Source organism: Athalia rosae, chromosome 2 (assembly GCF_917208135.1).
Source record: "Athalia rosae chromosome 2, iyAthRosa1.1, whole genome shotgun sequence".
Taxonomy (NCBI): Eukaryota; Metazoa; Arthropoda; class Insecta; order Hymenoptera; family Athaliidae; genus Athalia; species Athalia rosae.
In genome coordinates, this window is record NC_064027.1 from 19,473,275 (window position 1) to 19,493,016 (window position 19,742).

The 19,742-nt window shown below is 50.8% G+C and overlaps 1 protein-coding gene and 1 long non-coding RNA gene across 4 annotated transcripts in view; one reads left to right on the top strand and one right to left on the bottom strand.

Moving 5' to 3' along the window:
- Positions 1-12,838, bottom strand: part of LOC105683019 — a 141,399-nt gene extending 128,561 nt beyond the window's left edge. For all 3 annotated transcript variants that reach the window (XM_048651069.1, XM_025746497.2, XM_012395301.3), the window contains exon 1: positions 9,133-12,838. In XM_048651069.1, coding sequence (XP_048507026.1) covers positions 9,133-10,642 — 1,510 coding nt within the window. In that variant the 5' untranslated portion in view covers positions 10,643-12,838. The remainder of the gene's footprint in view (positions 1-9,132) is intronic.
- Positions 6,195-19,742, top strand: part of LOC125500027 — a 38,142-nt gene continuing 24,594 nt past the window's right edge. The window contains exon 1 of the long non-coding RNA XR_007277200.1: positions 6,195-8,391. This is a non-coding gene — a long non-coding RNA (uncharacterized LOC125500027). The remainder of the gene's footprint in view (positions 8,392-19,742) is intronic.

A 19,742-nucleotide genomic window follows, 5' to 3' on the forward strand; every position in this document is an offset into this window, starting at 1 on the left:
ATAAAAATCATACCGCCCATCGTGCGATTATGCAAACGGCTCACCGTATTATTCGACTCGGGTGCGAAGAGGGCGTGACGACGACGAGAGAAAAAAAAAAAAAAACGAGACGAGACGATGGAGTAATTCGTGAAAAATTTGTTGCTCAATGAGTGAAATTACAATAGGAGTAGAAAATAGGACCGATCGCGAAGTGGAATCTGGAGTGGCTTTTTCAAATGCGAACTCGCCACTCGTCCGGGTCAGGATACGAAGCTCTCCTCAAGTTCACGCGCCCGCGTATTCCACTTGTGTGGTTCGTATGCGATTGCTTCGGTGCGTCGGTCTTTGGAATTTCATTCGATCGGTAGTGCGAACATCTAAATATCTCGAGCGCTCCGTACGGCCGGTGGATTGCGATTAGTCCGGTGCGGTCGGAGCCTACAGTTTTTGCTGAATTCCGAGGGAAACCTGAATTCGCAGCGTCGAAACGTACGTACGCACGTGTACGTTCTTTATACTAAACCGTAGCGAGTTATGCCCGCCGGCGGGCCGAAGGCGCGGGGCAGGACGATGAATATGGTCAGTGTAGTCTATTCCATGGTGTAAGGACATCGGGCGCATGCCGATAGCACCGCGCAGTGGAAGCCACCAGGCCGCATTAACCGACCGTTCGAAGAGTTAGCAGTTCGACGCTTCGCTGCAGCACACGCACGACGCTAAACCGGCAATTCTGCCGCCGCTGCCGGTCTTCTAGCCGTCGAGCGATGCCAACGGTGCGCTCGACTCCCGGGGCTTCGCCTGCTCCTGTCCATATACGTTTACGAGCCATAAGCAACCGTACCGCCCGGCACACACCGTGCGAATCGTTTATATTATACGCGATAGATAGGCGCGTACACCCGATGCGCCGAGGTGTGTACGAGGTAAAGAAAGTTTTGGACGAACTGCGGACGACGATCCGTTGAACGTGAAATTCTGTCGCGACTCGGTTGTACGGTCCTCGAAAGGGTGATCGCGAATCGTCGAATTCCCCGCAGCTCCTCGTTGTCTCAATTCGTAGCAACGATTATCGCGTCGTCTGCAGTTTTGGACGCGTGGTAGGATCCTCGAGTCGTCTGATTTATCGTTCGGTTGATTCGCCAAAACCGCTGACGTTCCAATAAAAACTCTATAAAAATTTCAAAAATCGGTAAAAGTATCAAGAGTGTTACGAAAGACAGGGCAACGAAGGAAAAGTTTTTTTTCCTTTCGCGCGAAAACGCTTCGTCCTAGAAAGAATGGAGAGCTCGGGGTTTTATCTAGGAGTCACGTAGGTACGGTACACGTGTATGTATATCGATACCTGTACACTGCAACGCACATTTACAGGTACACACATCCAAAGACGTTCATACATGAATAAATAGAGGCGGCGGAATATGGATCCTGATTTATTCATGGGACGCCTGCGATTCCGCCGATTCCCGGAACCTGTTACTCGAGCTGACGCGGTACCGCGGACCGAGAAATCGTCGGAGAATTATAGCGCGAGGATCTATCGGCGGTATGCGCGTCGCCGGGGCTCGTCTTTGGTCAGGGACAGTGACCGTTTGTCGGGCGCGCGCGACATTCGTGACCTCCGTCGCCATCGGCGTCGTTCGCGTCGCCTTTAGGCTGATTGCGGTCAGCGCGGCGCATTACGCCTAATTGAACGAGACCGAAGCCCCGGCGCAGACAGAGCGACGACGACGACTCTATCTCCGCTCTGTAATATAGTTATTGTTGTGACTAGTAGTGCGACGTCTCGGTCGTCATCGGCTAACCGTAGGGAACTTTTGCTCTCTCCTCGTCCCGCTCGTCCCGCTCGTCGCCCCCCCCCCCCCCCCCCCCCGTCCTTCTCGCGCGCGGCGCACGCGAGCGTGTTTGGACCTGTAGGATCTCATCGTCGTGCATATGCAGCGGCGGCGGCCGGACGGCTCCTCGCTTTTCCCCCCCCCCTCCAGGTAGCGTTCTCTATTTCCCCCGCGCGTTTCTTTTATTTTGCCGCGAATCGGTTGAATTAGGCGAAGGAGGGCGAGGCGGCCCCCGGTGCGGCCCGGGGCAATAACTCTAGCTTGTTGTGACTAGCCGATGAACCGGGATAACGCGCGGACGCCGAGCGCGAGAGCCAGACCGCTGGTCGGCTTGCGCCGTGGCGGCCTTCCGGACTTATCGAGATTCGTCGATGCTCTTCGATGATTCACCCCGATTTACATGAAATTCAATTCGTCTCCGCGAGCCGCCGATCCCGCGCAATCGTGTGAGTCACGATCTAGTGTGTCGCAGGTGTCGATGTAATCGTGGGGACGTCGATCGTAACAAGCTCGTCGAACGGGTGTGCGGCGCGGCGGAGAAAACCACCGCCGCGAGTATTCGCTCGTAAATTTCCGCAGCAGCGTATCTCGGTTGCAAAACTCCACCAGATAGAGCTCTACGCCTATTTTCGTTGAACGAATAAACTTATAGTGGAGCGACCGGCGTGTAAACTCGTAGCGTTTTATACCGTCGGTGCGATACACGCGGCATAAGGTTGGAAATATGACTCGTTGTTAGGCTCTGACGGATTGCGAAGAGAATCCTGCGAGATTTATTTTTTGGCATTTAGCCTCTTGATACTTGGACCCGGTTCAACTCGCCTAATTTTTCATCCCGACACCCGTCTCTCCTGCGAAGTCGAACGATAGGAGCGGGAGTCGACCTTCTTTCCTCCGTCATTTCCAACGTTGATCCGCGTTTATTTTTTCCTCCCTTCGCACGGCGGTTTTCAAAGCGAACGTCGCTGATCCGAATTCGCAATCATCCCGGTCCAAATTCATTCACCGTTAGGAAGTACAATCGGTTTCCCGTTCTCTTTGGGATTCGTCGAACGAACGATGTGTTCGATTTCGTCGTCGGGGCAAAAACGGAAGCCCCAGGTTAAGATCGTCGTCGCCGGAAGGTGGATCCGATGAGGGATATACGCGGGTGCCGCACAAAGCGCGGGACCGAGTAAATACGGGTAGTCAAAGACATTCGGATTCGGTTGAGAAATTATTCGACGGGTGGGCGCACCTGCACTCGCTCCTAATTAGGAGTTTATACCGGGTGGCCGCGCGTCACGAGTATTCCTCGAAAATAATTATATATAAAATAACGTATTTCGAGCGCCGGGACGCGCGATAGGGTCGCAACGTAAAGTTCGGAAACGCGATCATCGCCCCGATCCAGTTCTACGTAGGTACGTATGTATGTATGTGTACGTACGTACGTTCGGCTGGATATGGAAAGGTTTTTCAAGACCGTCGAAAGTCGTATATGCGGAGTAATATTATATAGCCGCATGAATAATTCATAGGCGGTAGTTAGTTTTCCTACAGTCGATTCTTCTTTGACGTAGCGCTGGGTGTCGCTAATGCGGCTGCGGGGCACATCAAAAATTGACGATTTTCCTCCATATATCGCGGCTGCGCCCCGTCGACGAGTCGACGAGTCATGGTCCCTCCGTCGCGTACGGTTATAGTAGCGGCACGCTAGATGCGCACGAACCTCTAATAATAAATTATGATTTTATATCGAGTCCCGAGTCCCGAGCGCCCGCCGGAGCGACTCTCGAATATAGGCAATAAACAGAAGTATAGAGACGGCGAGGTACGAGGGGGAGGCTTGTAAAAATGGCGGATTACTCGCGTGCTTCCAGATTAGATTCGTGTCGGCGGGGGTACGCGACTTTACAATTAGCCTTCGAGTTACGTCGGAGTTTGAATAATTAATGCATCTGTTAATCAAGGAGCGTTGTATCGAGGAACGACGACGCTCCGAAAGTCGCCCCGCCCCGCCCCGCGCCCCGCGCCTCGTCCTCGTCCTCGTCCTCGTTGCATCGGGGGCGATCGCGTCGCGGCCTACCGCGCGGGGGTTGTCCCGCACGCGTGTGACAATGAGCGCGTAATTCCGTATGCAAATGCGGCAGCGAAGAGATTGGAAACTATTTGATTTTGCATAATTATTACGACGCAAGTTTCGCCGGGCAAATTGCAAAGTTTGAATTAATTGCGTTCGGTTAACTACGTAACCGAGTAATTAGCGGAATCTCGCTCTCGACTCCGGTTGACGAATCCACGCGGAGCATAAACACGCGCCTATTACAAACCGTGCGTATGCATATGCATCTCCACGTAAATATATAGCTGCACTCGAATTGCATAGGAAACAGTGCGTCGTCTCTCTGTGTGTACCTCCTACTCTTTGCGAACGCTACCTACGTGCACACCGGCTCTACTCCTCTGTCGGAAACACGCTCGGGTAAATCCACGTTACACCGCCCAACCTTCCCACGTCTCTTGCGGCTCTTCTCCCGCGCGGATTCGGACGACGAGTTATTTTTTAGGGCCACCCTTGTTTCAACGAAGCGTCATTCTCACGAGAATCGGTTCGTCGGAGGGGACCCAAAATCGTCATCGGACGATTCGGACGGCGTACATTCGGAGAAATATGGGCCGTATACTATAGAGGGGTATGAGAATAGGCGACGGGCACAGCGGCGCAAAATTTCAATCGCCGTTTCCATCGTACACACGTCGCGGATGTACGCGGTAAATTGTAAATATTTGTTTTGTTTTTCCCGCCGATATTCAATTTAGAATCCGTTAAAGTTATTCATCCCCTCGAGGGATGAAAAGTAAAATCATGGGCGAAACTGGCGGAGGAAATAGGAGGGAATGAAGGAAAACGTTTTGCGGAAGGGGAAGGCGGCGAGGGGGAGGGGGGGGGGGGCAGAGCCGAGCCGAGAAGGGGTATGCTCAGGAAACACATGTTATTGACAAGCGAACTTTTTTTTTTTCGTCCGAGGATCAGGTTCAAACTTTTTGTTGAGTTTATACGTATAATGAGACACCGCCTCCGCCTCCGACGAACGCGCAAAGCGGAGCCTCCGAGTTTTTGTTACCCAAATATTATTTTGCAATCAACTGCGCGTACAGGGTATATATATATATATAGATATATATGTATATATACACACAGTTCTGATTACCGTGAGTACGACTCGCGTTCCCAGGAAATTAATTACGTACAGCTTTTCGGTTGAAAATTTTTTTTCTACTTTCCTTTGTTTTCCGAAAGTAAAAAGTTTTCTCTTCCGATCCTTCCTATTATATATATATAATATATCCCCACACTGTGTCAAACCTCTACCTCTCTTTCCGAGTTATGTTATATTCAGCACGTCGGTAATGTTTACTCCATTCGGTCAATCGCGTGCGCGATTTTTTTCATCGCATCCACATCCAGAAACGCAAAGTTACGAAAACGTTGATGAAACGGCCGCGATGTACGCAGTTTCTGAAAAGTTAATTTACGGCCGTACGCGCGCCGCTTTTACGATGCGATTTTTATCGAAAATTTGACCGGGTCATTCCGCATGAAAAAAAAAAAAAAAAAAAAGAGGCGCGCGTATCGTCAGCGGGGATAATTTCAGGATGTAAACGATGAAACTCGGAAGCGTTGCAAAGAATCTTTCAACCGTGAAGAGGAGAGGAGACTTGGCGAGATCCAAGACGGGTCGCGGCGCTGCCGCCGGTGAACGCCAGCGGGGCAAACGTAGGTACCTACCCACCTATATACGTGTATACTAATTAAACATCCACAAAGCGCAGCGCACCGCAACTACGACCCCTCGGAAATGGGTGCAGCGGCGATACAATATCGTACTCCGAGGGGGGGGGGAGGGGGGGGGGGGATGGGAGGGGGGAAACACAACAAGTGAAAATGAGAAATGGAAATGCTCTCGACGAATTTTACCTAATTGTCCGTCGCATCACAATGCTCATCCGTATCACCGATTCCTCCCTAGGATTTTCAAAGTGAGCACCGTGTTCCAGTTTTAACTTATATATATATATATATATATTTTTATACGCGCGGTGCAGAGTTGTACTCGTGGTCCCGAGCTCTCACGTTAATTAGGAAATAAATTGAGATAAATGAATATAACGATGGAAAGAAAATAAGATGAACGACGAAAAGTAAAGCAAGTATGAAATCTACACGAAATCGCAATAAGTTGAGTAACGAGCTCGTTCCTTCTGCACCTATAGTGCCTTTGACCTTTGCGCCGCGGATCTTTTAGCGCAACTGGAACACTTCAATTATATCGTACGATACGAGGGTAGTGTGGTGGTGGGGGGAGAGTACTCGTACGAGGGGCGGTAATCGAAGAAGTGACAGCGAGTACCCTCGCGAGAATCAATAATTTCGCCGTTGGGAGGAGACGACCTATTGGGTCGTTTGTTGTCAGTCATCGGTTATCAATCGGAGTCGGCGATGCTCGGTCTACCCGGTCGTACGTACCTCGAAGGTCGAACGTCGTATCGCATGCCGGGATCCGACTGGTTCCTCTCGGCCTTTGGTCGCATCGCTCCGCGAGACGGAGGTTACACTCGCAATTCCAGTGTACACTCGCCCGTTCCCCCCCCCGCTCGCCGCACCGCTCTACTCGTCGCCAATTTGCATCTACATAGAGACATCCTTTCGTTAATTAGATTGATTGCCGCGATGCAGCGGCGATATAATTGCCAGTTGGCCGGGACGTACGATTACTCGGAGGTCAATGAATTCCATCAGCCGGCGATCGAACGCCGACGTTTTCATTGGGCGCGACTCGGAGATGTTAATTGCCCAGGAGGTTGACGATTACGCCACACCTTAATATTATTATATATTTGCGGTCAGATATACTCGCGACGCGCATCGATGATAACGTAGAATTGTGTCGAGAATCCGATCGCATCTCGGCGGTCATAGGTACGTACGTACGGTGGAACCGTGAGAGAGTCGCGAACTTGATTCTTCCGTAGCCCATATACGTTATGTGCGATCGAGCGGGCGGTGGGTGTCTACGAACGATATCTAATTTACCCCGTCCATTCGTTATGCAGCGGGGGGATGACTGGGTCGGATATAGGATATCGGAGTTGACGTTAACCTCTTGTCGCTCTTCAGCTGCCTGTATTGTTCGTTATTCTAATTGCGTTACACGTGCAGCCCTCGGATGAACGAATTTTCACCGCTACGAGAGGGCGGAGGAGTGACTCGGTTCGGTGAAATGTGTACGACGTTCAATTTCGCGTACACAGCAGAAGTTCGCGTAAATAGAGAAATTCTAACGTCGCGTTATTTATGTTTCCCCACTCGTTTGATCGAAGACTCGGCTAATTGGGTCAGCCCATGTCTAATTGAAACGCGGTTGCCAGGCGCAGGCAATTTCGCTCCTATTTCTGAGCGCGGGGCAGGCGGCGCGATGCGGCCGATGCCTTCGGGTGACGGTGGTGCTGCAACTCGAACGAACGGAAATTAGATTTCGTACTCGGTTTCTTATCTGCCGTGGCTGGACCCGACCTCGGCCCGCCTGAATTTCCAGCAGCTCTTTCCTCGAAACCGGCGCCCGTTGGATAAAGTACACGTACAGCGCGAGCGAATGAGATTTCACCAAAGCGGAAAAATGTATAATCCCGGTGTACAAAATAACGAAACGGCGATAGACGTTGGCTCGCCGATTGGCCCATAGCGGGAATAACGCAGGAGCGAATGAAACGCGTATATATCGCAGTTCGTTGCGGAACACGTACGACGTTCGCGCGACGCGACGCTGAGTCGTACGGGAGTCGCGAGTGCACCCGATACCGCGCGACATGTAGGTCGTACCGCAAATAATAATTGCTACCAATTAATTTTGATAGTAATTCGACGCGGTCCGCACGCGGTACACGCGGTGTGACGTAAGCGAATCGCAGCGTATATGCGAGAGAAGCAATTTGTTTCCGGAAACTTGAAATATCGGTTTGATTGCGTTCGAACCTCCGTTGAGGTCTCGCGATTGTCGCTATAAATAAACCCGACGTTGTAATTCCGCGTCTGCATCTGCATCAGCGGGGCGAATCGCGTCGGAATTATTGGATATTCCGCTGCGGCGAGCGCGGCGCAGCCGTTATAAATACGGGGAAGATTTCGGGTAACGAACCGATCGTATATTTTGATTTCTTCGGGGGAGCATCGCCGCCGCAGCGGTGCGCCGAGTGTAGTTCACCGAGAGAAACAACCTACTTTTGAAGAGTAAAGACAATCCGTACGGCGCGGCAGCGCGGCGCACCAGCCGCAGCGTATGGCCATAACAGCGAGACGGTCAGAAGAAAGCAATACACCAATAGTTATATGGAAGCTGCACGAATACAAGCGTCTTGTTGGACTCCGCGAGGTACATACACAACAAGTATACAGAAGTAACAACGAGTTTCCGATTAAGGCCTTATAATTGACGTCTCGACCCCCCCAGACTGCCTTAGTCACCAACTGGAAGCGTCCGCGGACCCGCTTTTGCACCAGATCAACGCACCGCTGGGTGCAGGATAAACTATACCCGTACGTATTTATACGCTCTCTGCACTCCGCACTTCTGGCTCTCGACGGTTCGTTTCTTTTTCTTTTTCTTTTTTCCTTCTCTCTTTTTTTTTCTTTTTTCCTCTCTCTACGCTAATTGATTTGCCATTCGTATGTGACTTAACTTTATTATGCGTAGGCCTCTCGCCTCGCTGTACGGCAGATATTAACTGTCATTATTTTGCAAGCACACGTTGGAAAACTGCGGGATATTGTCTCCCATTGGACTAACGCAGGTATAACGTCCAATGGGAATGTTGTAATTACCCGGTATTGTCACAACGGTCGCCTGTACCGCCTCCTCCTTTGGCGTAACTCACGCACGACTCGAGATTTTCCACCTATACATATACAATTTCCTCGAGGTTTTTCCATTTCGCTTCAATTACATAGGACAGACGCTGAGCTGAGGTGTCGCGCAACACCGCGGTTCCCCGATAAATCATTTAACAAACGTTGTACGCATCGCGAGTACGTTTTCCAGGCCTCGCAATGTTTTTGCGGGCAAAAAAAGGAAAGACTCGGCGTAGGAGCTGCCTGTATATATTTTATGTCTGAGGTACGTACGTACATTTGGCGTAATAGCCTATGGTAAGAAAAGTGAGCGCGAGTAGGAGACGAACAAAAAGTGACGAGCGATGGAACAAAAAAAAAAAAGAAAGAAGACGTGTGCCGCGTATACGTTTAATTCGGTATACGCGTAGAGGATGGGCAAGGGCTTACCGTAGTCGGGTCGAATGACGGCCTGAACCGCCTGCGCGTTCTTTTTGCTGCGAATCATCGGTTCGCCTAGGATAGTGAAGTTCCTCGGTCCCACGCGGCTCACAAAAACTAGATACACTTTTCCCCGTTTAATATTCGCCCTCACAACGCCACCTTGTCCGTCTTGTCCGTTGGCCTCGGAACCGCCGCACAGGGTCGATTTGCCGGGCACCTTGTCCCGAAAGTGCAACCGCACACTGTCATTTTTCAGCAGCGGCTGGAAGCCCGGTTGACTTTTGTAGACCTGCTTCACCTCGAAGGTAACCGCGTAGTTGGACCCCGGTTTTCTCACGGACGACATGCTCCTCGCTTTGCCCTCGAAAACGGTCGGCGCTAGAAACGCCCTGTTACCGACGTCCACGTCCGGACACCAATTCTGGCCTCTCCTCTCCTTGTTTCTACCCTGGCGGCGTTGCTCCCTCGGGGAATTCGCCTTCGTTCGTTTCCTACTTTTCTTATTGTTGCTATTCGCGGCCCTGGTGACGCGGGGTCTCTCCATCGCGGATTCCGCCGACGAGGCGGTGTCCCATGCGTCCGCGATTCCGGATTGCTGGGTCGTGTGCGCCGGCTGCGGCGCGAGCTCCGGCTCCTCCGCCGAGGGGTACAAAGCGACCGCGGTGCTCCTCCGGTCTCCCTCTTCCTCGCGATGCCTCCGTCGATACCCTTCGACGTTTTTCAGCGTTGTCCGACGGTTGTTCGCGATCCGCTCCCTCTCCACGCTTTCTGCAGGAATGTCCCGATGAGGAATTTCGTGGTCAAAATCACCGTCCGTTCTCAGGCTGGTCGGAGTCACCTGATAGTTCATGAAGTTTTCCAACCGGATACGCCCGTCCGGAAAATACCCCCGAAACTCGGTGGGCGTAACCGCGTTTTCCTCCGTACGGCGGCTCCTCGGCGTGTAGGATGCACTTTTGGGAGCGGCGGAACCGGAGAGCGCGTCGTCCGGTCCGTTGCCAGGAATTTCGTCGAGTCTTTGGGCGTCGGTGGGTTCGCGATACCGCAGCCTGGGCAAACTGTCGTATCTGAACTTGGAAGAACTGTCTTCCGGACCCTCGGAGTCGGGATTCCGATCGGGTGATCGAGTCTGGTGGTGATTCTCCGGGGATTCCGCAGCGTTGGCTCGCGACGGAGGAGCGACTCGTATATCGGGGGATGTTTGCGACCTCGCGGCATCCCGGTGACGCCCGGAGGCGTAACGATACGGTTCCAGGTGATCGGGGGGCCGAGCGGTTCCCTCGTTGTCATTTGCGGCGTAGGGCTCGCTCGCTCGCCGCAGCGCCGATGCTAAGGGCGAGCTCCCGATCGCGTCTCTCCGAATTTTCAAGGTGTCGCGTACCCGGTACGACGTCATGGGCGAATCTTCGGAGCTGGAGATCGTCGACGGTAGCAGATTTGGCGCGGGGGGCGCAGCTAACGACAGAGCGCCCCACCAACCGCTAAATAGACCCGCCAAAAACAGAAATGTCCACATTATCCAATCTGGTTACTTGGCCGGGGGGTTACCTCACTAACCCCTTCGTAATTTGACCCGTTATTAGGTTCGATTTGCGTTTTTCTATCGGCGCTCTTCTCCTCCCGTATCGTTGCTCCTCGTCGACTCCTTCTCGTTCCTCGTCGTATTCTTCTTCCTCCCTTCGTCCCTTCGTCCCTTCGTCCCTTCTCCCCTCCGCCCCCTCCTCTTGACGATCTTCTTCTCTTTCTCTCGCACGATCGCACAATTTTAGTTTCCACACTCTTAGCCTCGGTATATCCGATTGCGTCGCGGCTCACATGTGTCGCCCCACGAAAATTCACACACACACGCGCACACACACACACACTGTCGTTATCCAATAATCGGTCTCGTTCACGACGTGTTATACCACTGGTAGGTGGTAAGGATTTCCAGGCACACTTGAGGATTTTTTATTTTTATCTTACGTAGTACCGTGTTCTTCATTGTGCCCCGGTATTTTGGATAATTTCTCTATACTCGGCCCCCCTATTAACGACCCCCGGTACTTTGATCCCGCCTCTGCGACGATACCACGTGGGTCGCTCGCTACCAGACCACCGGCGGCACCACCGACGAAGACGAGGACGAGGACGAGGGCGAAGAGCTTCCGCTGCGCCGTTCCTCCTTACTGTCGAGAACTCCGGTTATTCGCACGATGCGCATTCCTCCGTAATCCGTAATTTTTCTCTTGCGCTCCGCGTCTCCGTCGTGGATGCGAAATCGACGATAACCTCGGCGGATTACGGTTGCGGAGACGAACGACCGCTTATACGGTGGAAATGGTCGGGAAAATTCTTTTGTCTCTACGCGTAGCGATTCACTCGGAGTCCGGAAGTATCCCCTGCGCCGTAGTTCCGAGGTGTAATTTTATTATTTTTTACTCTCCTCTTCTCGGAGCCACGGGGACAGGCACGAACGGGACAACAACACGCACGGGAGTAGCTGCACGCACGCGTTCGTCAGATGTCAACTGTCGCCTCGGATATAACGTTGCACTTAGGAGGAGCGTTTCACCCTTTGCTAGCGTTACTGTATAAATATTCACCGGCTGTCTGCCCGGACTGTGGCGGAAAATCAGACCGAAGTTACCTCGTGTTCTCGATTCTCACCGGCCTCGATGAACCGTTCTTATAACGCGACACGCGCTTCTTCGCCGTGCTGTCTCTGTTTCTTTTTTTTTTTGCTTTATCTTACGTTTATTCTTACCGTTTTCGGTAAGCGTATCGTCTGGCGTAGTTGTCGAGGTACGTTACGGCGCGATGCTCGAATAAACGTCCTCGTCCGAATGGTTGTCGTTTACGTCGGACGTAGATAAAATAAAAAATAAAACTAGACGAAACTGCGAGGCGCGTAACGCTTATGCGGCGTTCTTATTATAACGTTATGCGTGTAATAACGATGGGGGATCTTTTAATCCGCGGAATTTATTCGAGACGATATTTCGGAGTAACCTTTTTTTTCTCTTCTCTTGATTTTTCTTTTTTCTCTTACGTCGCGGCGCTCATTCGGAGCCGCTCAAATCCGTGGAAGGAAAAACCTCCGTAGTTTCGAGTTCGGAGCGAGAGCATCAATCTACACCGTTTAATTGAAATCACACACGCGCAGCCAGCGGAGAGCGCGGAAGAGATCAGCGAGGTATAAAAAAAGACCGATGGACAGAATCGGATAAAGTTAAACTCTGAGACCGATCGAAAATCATAGGGTTGTCGATCAAAGGGCAGTCGTATCATTGGTCTTTGCTATCTGTTATTTATTTATCTTTATTCGATTAATTAATTTAAGTTTTTTCCCTCCGATCTACGGAAAGAATACAAATCGTACGTATGAATTATATAGTACGTGCTGCGTGTACTACATCCGAGCGAGAGTAATTTTTTAAGTACGGTTGAATTATCTATAATGCGTTACTCTTGTTACTTTCTTAACGAGACTAGACATCGGTGTTGATCATTTTCTCTTTTTCTTTTTCGAGTCTGTCGAATTTCGCCGCTCTCTTCTTTTACATTCCCCGTTTCTCATTGATTCTTGAACACTTTTTAATACCGGTCATGCGAACTCGTATCGGTTGCGGCACGAGGGGTCGGCGAGCGTGGGTGACCGAGTGCGTGCAACAACAGAAAAAAGATTGGTGGCCCGTAAGTCGGACACTCGCGGAGGTTCAAATTAGACTGAGCCGAGCGCGTACCCGAGCTAGACCGGCCACACAGGCAGCGACTCCTCGCGGACGCCGGTCGAGGCATTGCGCGCGCATGTCGCCGTCCCGACGCCCCCGACGCCGCTCGGCGCGGACGCCCGCGAAGCCCGAAACCCCGCTCGCCGAAACCTCGTTGTCTCTCGCTCGCGATTCGATTCGATTTTTTTTTCTCTTCATCGGCGACGCTCCGCCGCTCCTCGGGGGTTCCTTTGATGTGCAAAAATACGGTACACACGCAACGGCGAGGGTGCCGGAGGTCAAGGGGCGGAGGTCGATCCGGAGAAACGGAGCGATTGTCCCGTTTTCCCGCTCGGACGGACGAGTACGGTGCTCACGGGCGTCGGGAAAAGTAAGAAATTAACGAGCGAACGCCCCGCGCTAATACGTCAACCTTCGCGATCCGTCGCCCGTGACTTTCCGGCGCGATTGTGGCCACGGGGCTCCGCGAGACGCCGTGAAACTTATTGTCGATTCCGACCGCACCTTCCCTCCGTCCCCCCGCTGTTCGAGATAGGGGTTGTTCCGAGAACCGTTCCTATACGACGTATCTATTTATCGATGCGAACCCCAAAATTTATAAAGCAGCAGAGGGATACGGAGTCGCTTCTGACAAATCACCGGGGCGAGACGCCGATCGTTGGGGGTGATTTCCGACGGTGTAATTTGGAAAATTTTCAAAGAAAACAGGGAGAAACATTTTGTAACGGTATAACCGCACTTTTGTTCTTCTCGCCTTGTATTTGCTGCTAGGTTCGCCTATAAGGAATACAAACATGCGTTCGTACGAGAGTAATCGACCAACGAGAAGGGGATACGGGTCGACGATTTTTCGGGATAACGTAACACCGCCAACTTTTTCTCTCCTCCCGAACGTGGAAATTGCCCGATTACGAGGTGGGAACAGAGACAGCTCTAATTCATCCGTACGGCCGTTCGTCACAATTTCCATCCCACTTACCGCTGTTCGCTAATTCATTTTATTATTCACTCCACTCGCGTTTCCCCTACGCGGTGGGTACGCAAACAAAAATATTTGTCCGGATATTCGGGTGTGCAGGCGAAGTTTAGCATCCTGCAGCCTATTATGGCGAGCGTATACGATATGAGAAAAAAACCTGGTGACCCTAAAACTTTTTCAAATAGAAAGACGAATCGGACTTTTTTTTTTTTTTTGAAATTCAAATTTGTCGATTTCATTTTCTTTCGGTTTCACCGAGCCAACAAATTCGTGTAACGGTCGAGCTTCTTCGAGGAGGATTGTATTATAGAATTTTCCGGGGTTCGAAACTTGCGTACACACGCGAAGGACCCGGTGAACTTTGGAAAGAAATTCTCGAGCTCAACGACACGCCAGACGATCCGCAATCGATAAATTTCATGTAATCTGATTGAAAAATTCATCCGTCGGTGAACCGTGCGAGAATTTCTCCCTGCCAAAATCAGACGGAGTGAATCGAGCGCACGCATCGAGCCGGGGCACCACCTCTCGCGTCGCGTTTCCGGTGGGAGCGCCTCGACGAAGAGTGAATTTCGAACTCCCGTGAATTACACGAAAACTCCGATTCTTCCGGACAAAAGTTCCCGATTGTTAGTTACCGTTATACCTGCATAATACGCGGTGTAATTCCCGATTCCGAGATACCGGTCCTCGAATTATCAGCCCAAGGACAGCCGTCCGTGAAATGTAGAGCTCGTTTTATCGGCAAACACTTTCAATATCTTCGAATTATATCTGCGAATAATTGCGATAGTTTGCAGGCGGAACTCTTAGTCGGTTGGTGGCAGGAGCCGGTAGCACATGACGAGACTTATACGGTATACCTACGTTGTGTATACGCCTCGAGCTGCTCCGCTCACCGGAGGCTAAGTTAAATCGAATCTCGCAACTACAAGCCAAGAAGAAACTTGGTCGGAAAAAACTTGGCCGCTTTATAGGTATATCAATGCGGTTATTGGTTGACACAGGATAGGTATATATTCGCGGATACTGTCAACTTCACTCCTCCTCATACAGCGGAGCGCAGGCTGTCCCGCACACACTCGTTCGATGATCAGGTTAGAATGAAAATGCATTATTCCCTTCGATTTTCACCTGGAACGGTATAAGCTCGGAAATTCGTCATCCCCGCCGCATTCGCTATAGCCGGTCTGTTTTAGCGCTTATGCCGCGCAGTGTTGAATAATTAGTTGTACACAAGCCGGGGTCAAAGTTGAATCAGCCGCTACCAGGGGTCAACATTGATTTTCAAATGCCGTGTGGTCCGATGAAATTACTTCATGATTCGATCAAATTGCTAAAGGCAATAAACATGTGAAAATCACCGCTGGAACCGAACAAATCAGGTTAGAAAAAACACGTGGCGTACGGGTATGTTAATTCTGTGAACAATGTGCTTGGACCTGTGCACCTTGGAATTTCGACAAAATCCGAACGGAATCGAACGAAGGATGCAACGAGCGGTGGTAGTGGTGGAAACTGAGAGAAGGTGGCCGGTGCGAAGCAGACGGCGGAATCAAGATGGATGAGAGAAGGGGTTGAAGAGATAAAAGTAGGGAAGATGAAGAAAGTGACTCCGATCGGCGAAACGCTTAAATTTTTCACGTTTACGTACGCGAACGAGGCGATGAAAATAAAAAAAAAGGTCACCTGTAATCGATTGTTCGTAACTTACTTCCGATCGACTAACTTGTTTTTACCTGCGTATCGGTGAACGAGCAGACGGAGAGTCGGAGCCGACCCGCAAACGAGACTTCGGATGCAATCATCTGCAGCGGTGTCCGTCAGATGACTGATTCAAACCGACCAACGCTGAAACGGTGTACAAATCCATTGGTAACAAGGTGGATCGCATACCCGTACGAACTAGATCAAAGAGATTCAAATCTGCGAATTAGCGAGGAAATGTAGACGCGTGCGCATATACCCGTAGCTACATCTACAATGCATGTAGATATGTTTATTTGAGAGAGTTAAACATGTTACGCCCGGCCAACTTCTGCCAGTTATAACTCTCTGCGTATTGCAGCGTTAATTATTACCTGCGATAATCCCAAGTTTTATTTTACGGATTTTCGCCAGGCTTTCGCGATCATCTCCCTTTATTGCATAAAAATATTATGAGCCCCGGCGTGTAACAGATTCTTCAAAATGTTAATGAGGGTCTGATGAACCGCGAACTTGGCTGCGTCGATTTTAAATTTGCACGAACAATAAAATGGCTGATCTGTTTTCCGGCAGAAGGCACAACGATTGGCGGAAAATTTCACCGAGTGTCATCCCTGCACCCGATGACCATATCAATGTTCAACCATAACGCCTCTGTTTTTATTTTACAAGCTTTTGGCGCGCGCGCTTCGAAAATCTCGAATATACTTAGTTCTTGACTCCCTTTGATTTCGGGGTCCAAAAAGGACTATCTCTCGATATCTGTCGATTCGATCGGGTTATCGGTAATTTCTGGATCGGTTTCAGTCGTACCTTACGATGTGGTTAACGGATCTCATCTCACGATTTTAGTTTGGATTAGATTTTAACTTTTTAAGAATGGATGCCCTCGTCATATTTCACCGATGGAATACGATTGACATTCCGGTTACAGAGGTGGGTAGAGTTTTCTTAAGGGGATCAGGGATGCTCCGATCTGCTTTTGGGTAAAACGTGAACGATTCGCGGAGGATATCAGAGGGGAGGCTGCAAATGTAATCTTTGAGGTAAGAGAACGGTAATCGATAAATTCAGAAGTATAAACTGACGGTTTTTGGTTCTCTTATCGTTTTACATCTGGTATGCGATACGATAATCGTTTGACCTGTAATTACTTGGACGGAGCAATTGACAATCCATTTGCCGCGTGGTCAGAAAAAAGGGTATAAAGTTTAGAGGCTGGGCAAAAAAGAAAAGAATAAGTCTGTGCGCTCGAATAAGAGTAAGTTGAAAAAATGTGGATCACGAATTGGTAGTAATTTTCATCGAGCTGGTCACTCGCGTATCGCGCCTGAAAACAATTAAATCGATAATAAACAAAAAAAGTGAACATGGAAAAAAATCCGATAGACGATTAGTCGTTTGTCCGTTGTAGCTATTCGAGCATCGCGGATCGGTATCGCAGTTCGCGTCCACTATGAATCCCGATGACGAACAATCCTTTTTGTCCGATACTTTTTTCCTCAATCGGCGATCCGATGGCTTTGCGTTTGCTCATTTGAATTGCAAACCCGGTGTGCTCCGTGTCTGATAATAACGCAAGTGGCACCGTCGAACGAAGTGACCGAAACTGAACGCAGTCGCGTCAGTTTGCCCTTCCGAATGGCCGGGTCCGTCGTTAACCGAATACCTACCTTTCTACGGCTACCGGTGGCGGGTGTGAGGTCGGCGTACCGGGGCGAACGGTGAATGAAACCCAATTTTAAAGCCGATATATATCTCGCTTTTATTTCATTGACAAAGGTAGCAATTTGCCAACGGGCGTTCGACGCTTTGGCAGCGGATCACGCTCCGCTCGGGGGCCCCTCGCCGCCGAGGGGCGCTTCCAGAGATCCCCCGAGGACCCGGAAAAACGGCAGTTCCGCAGGAATCGAGCCGTGTAGGGAAAGGGAAGCGACAGTTTAGCTCCGATGAGGTATTTTCGGATCGGCCACCGGGCGCCCGGCGGCACCAGGTCGACGAGGGTTGGAGATTTAAGAGAGGACACCCCGAGCCGTGGGAGGGCCGGAGTTACGGACACGCGACCGACGCACCGTCGCCCCCAACCCCTTGCGCCGACCTGGCCCCGTTACACTCGGACTCGCCGGCCCGTAATTTACCTGACCCTGATTTTCGCCCCCCTGCGCAGCCCCCGATCCGCGGCGGCACCCCTCCCTCGCTAGGCGCGCGCGTCGCAGCGCCGGTGCCGTTGTTAGAGATCGCGTGGCAGATTTATAGTCGTCTCGTTTACCACGTGCCAGAGGAAGAGATATCGTAGCTCGCGTATGCCGTCTAAACATGCCCATAGACGGCGTTGAAAATTTTTCGAAAACACTTCCTCTCTAGCAGTGCCGACTTACGGAGTGTGATACTCGCTCCGCACGGATCTCCGTCGGTTCTCCCACTTCTATTTTTCCCCGTCGCTCTTTCTGCCGCTCCCTCGCATCCACCCGCGCGCGTGTCTTTCGGGTAGAAAGGACGCTGGCACGTTTCCCGACTTCCGGCCTCGTGAATGAACCCCAACTAAACAGAGACGCATTGTGGCTGGTGCACCTGGTGCTCCGCATCCGAGGCTGTCTGTTGACGTGTTTTCAAATGAGCCTCGGAGCGCGTGCCCTCACGCCGCGTTCCCCATTTTTGGAAGAATATAATTTGCTCCCTTAATCGGCTAGCCCCTCCGAGCGTTCCGAATTCGGCATTTCGGACCCTCCGCAAATTGGCAGCCCCGCACCACCGACGCCTCCCGTCGATGATCGCTTTGTCCCGAGTTTTACTGACAATGAGAGCTATCGCGGGGTTCGCGAAACGCGCGTCGGAATTCAGGATTGATAATTTATAGCGTATAGCGTGTATATGACGGGACTCGCCGTAGGTCCTTTTCTCGAGGTGAGTTTGAAGGGTATCTCGTGGCCCCTCGACCGCAGACACATGATCCCAGATGCTGCCACGCGTCTGTTGGGACTGTCAAAACACGCCTACTCTTTTTCTTCTTAACTCTCGCTCCGACTCCTGGTAGCTGTCCGTTCCCCGTCACTCCTGTAAGATCGTTCCGCGCGTACGTAGAGTTATCCTCTTCTGGCCGAAAAAAAAAGAAACTCGAGAAAACCCTCGCGATTGATAATTTTATCAGGCACGAATGATGTCTGTACGTTAGCGGTTCGCTCAAGATCTTAATTTTCGTTTAAACACGTTTCACGGGTCCAATAAAATAATCAGGTTATACCCGGTGAGTGTGTATTTTTTTTCTATCGACTACCCATACAGGAAAGATACCAGAAATGGGTTGACGTCCATCAACTTTCGTTTCCCTCGTATTATTTTTCTCAGACTTTGCAGTCCCTCCAATCGTGGGAAATCGATTGCGTTCGAGCGACGACCGTGAGTCACGGTATTCGGAATTCGTTGTTAATTGAAGGTAGGTGTGATTCGAAGCGGTGAAATTCTTATCTGTGCTGTGACAAGCTGAAATAATATTCAGATCCGAGGGGATCGCGAATGACAAATATCAGACTTCCTAGTAGCGGAGTATATCGATAGGCCTCGCGATTGTGAATCACTGCAGATAAAAGTACTACCTGTGGTATTCTCACCTTATCGACAAACCTCACAGTTTGTACAGGCTTGGCTATTTTGACTAGTCATCGGCTGGGCCACTGCGTATCATTGCGAAAAAAATCGATCCCGCACGTCACGTCGCGACGGTTTTCTTCTGCTCGGCAATTATTATATTCCATCTGGCCCGTGACCCGTTACGATCGGAGGACAGGACGCGTCGATCGACGGTCATAAATTGATCGGCGGTAGAAATACTATGAGTAGAATAGGCGAAGCATCGACGTTGCTCGTTGTCGCTATAATCTGGAAGCGTCTGCTGTCCGTCCACATCGGGCAATCACGTGCGAGCGGCTTCGCCATATTTTATAATATATCCGGACGACACCTATTCGTCACCCGAGACATTTATTACACCGAGAGTTATCAATCTTCGGTCGATTCCTCGGGGTATTTTTCAGCTCGGCCGAGTGACGCCTCGCCTCGCGTATACGTCTGGAAACTGGGGAAACGCGAACGTGTTTCGCACTGAATTTAACGGATCGGATTATTTTTCGATCGATCCGTTCATCGCGAGGCGACGATTCACTCACTTCATGGTTCGTGAGTGGACTCCTTCGAATCGGACATCGCGAGTCTCGTACCGC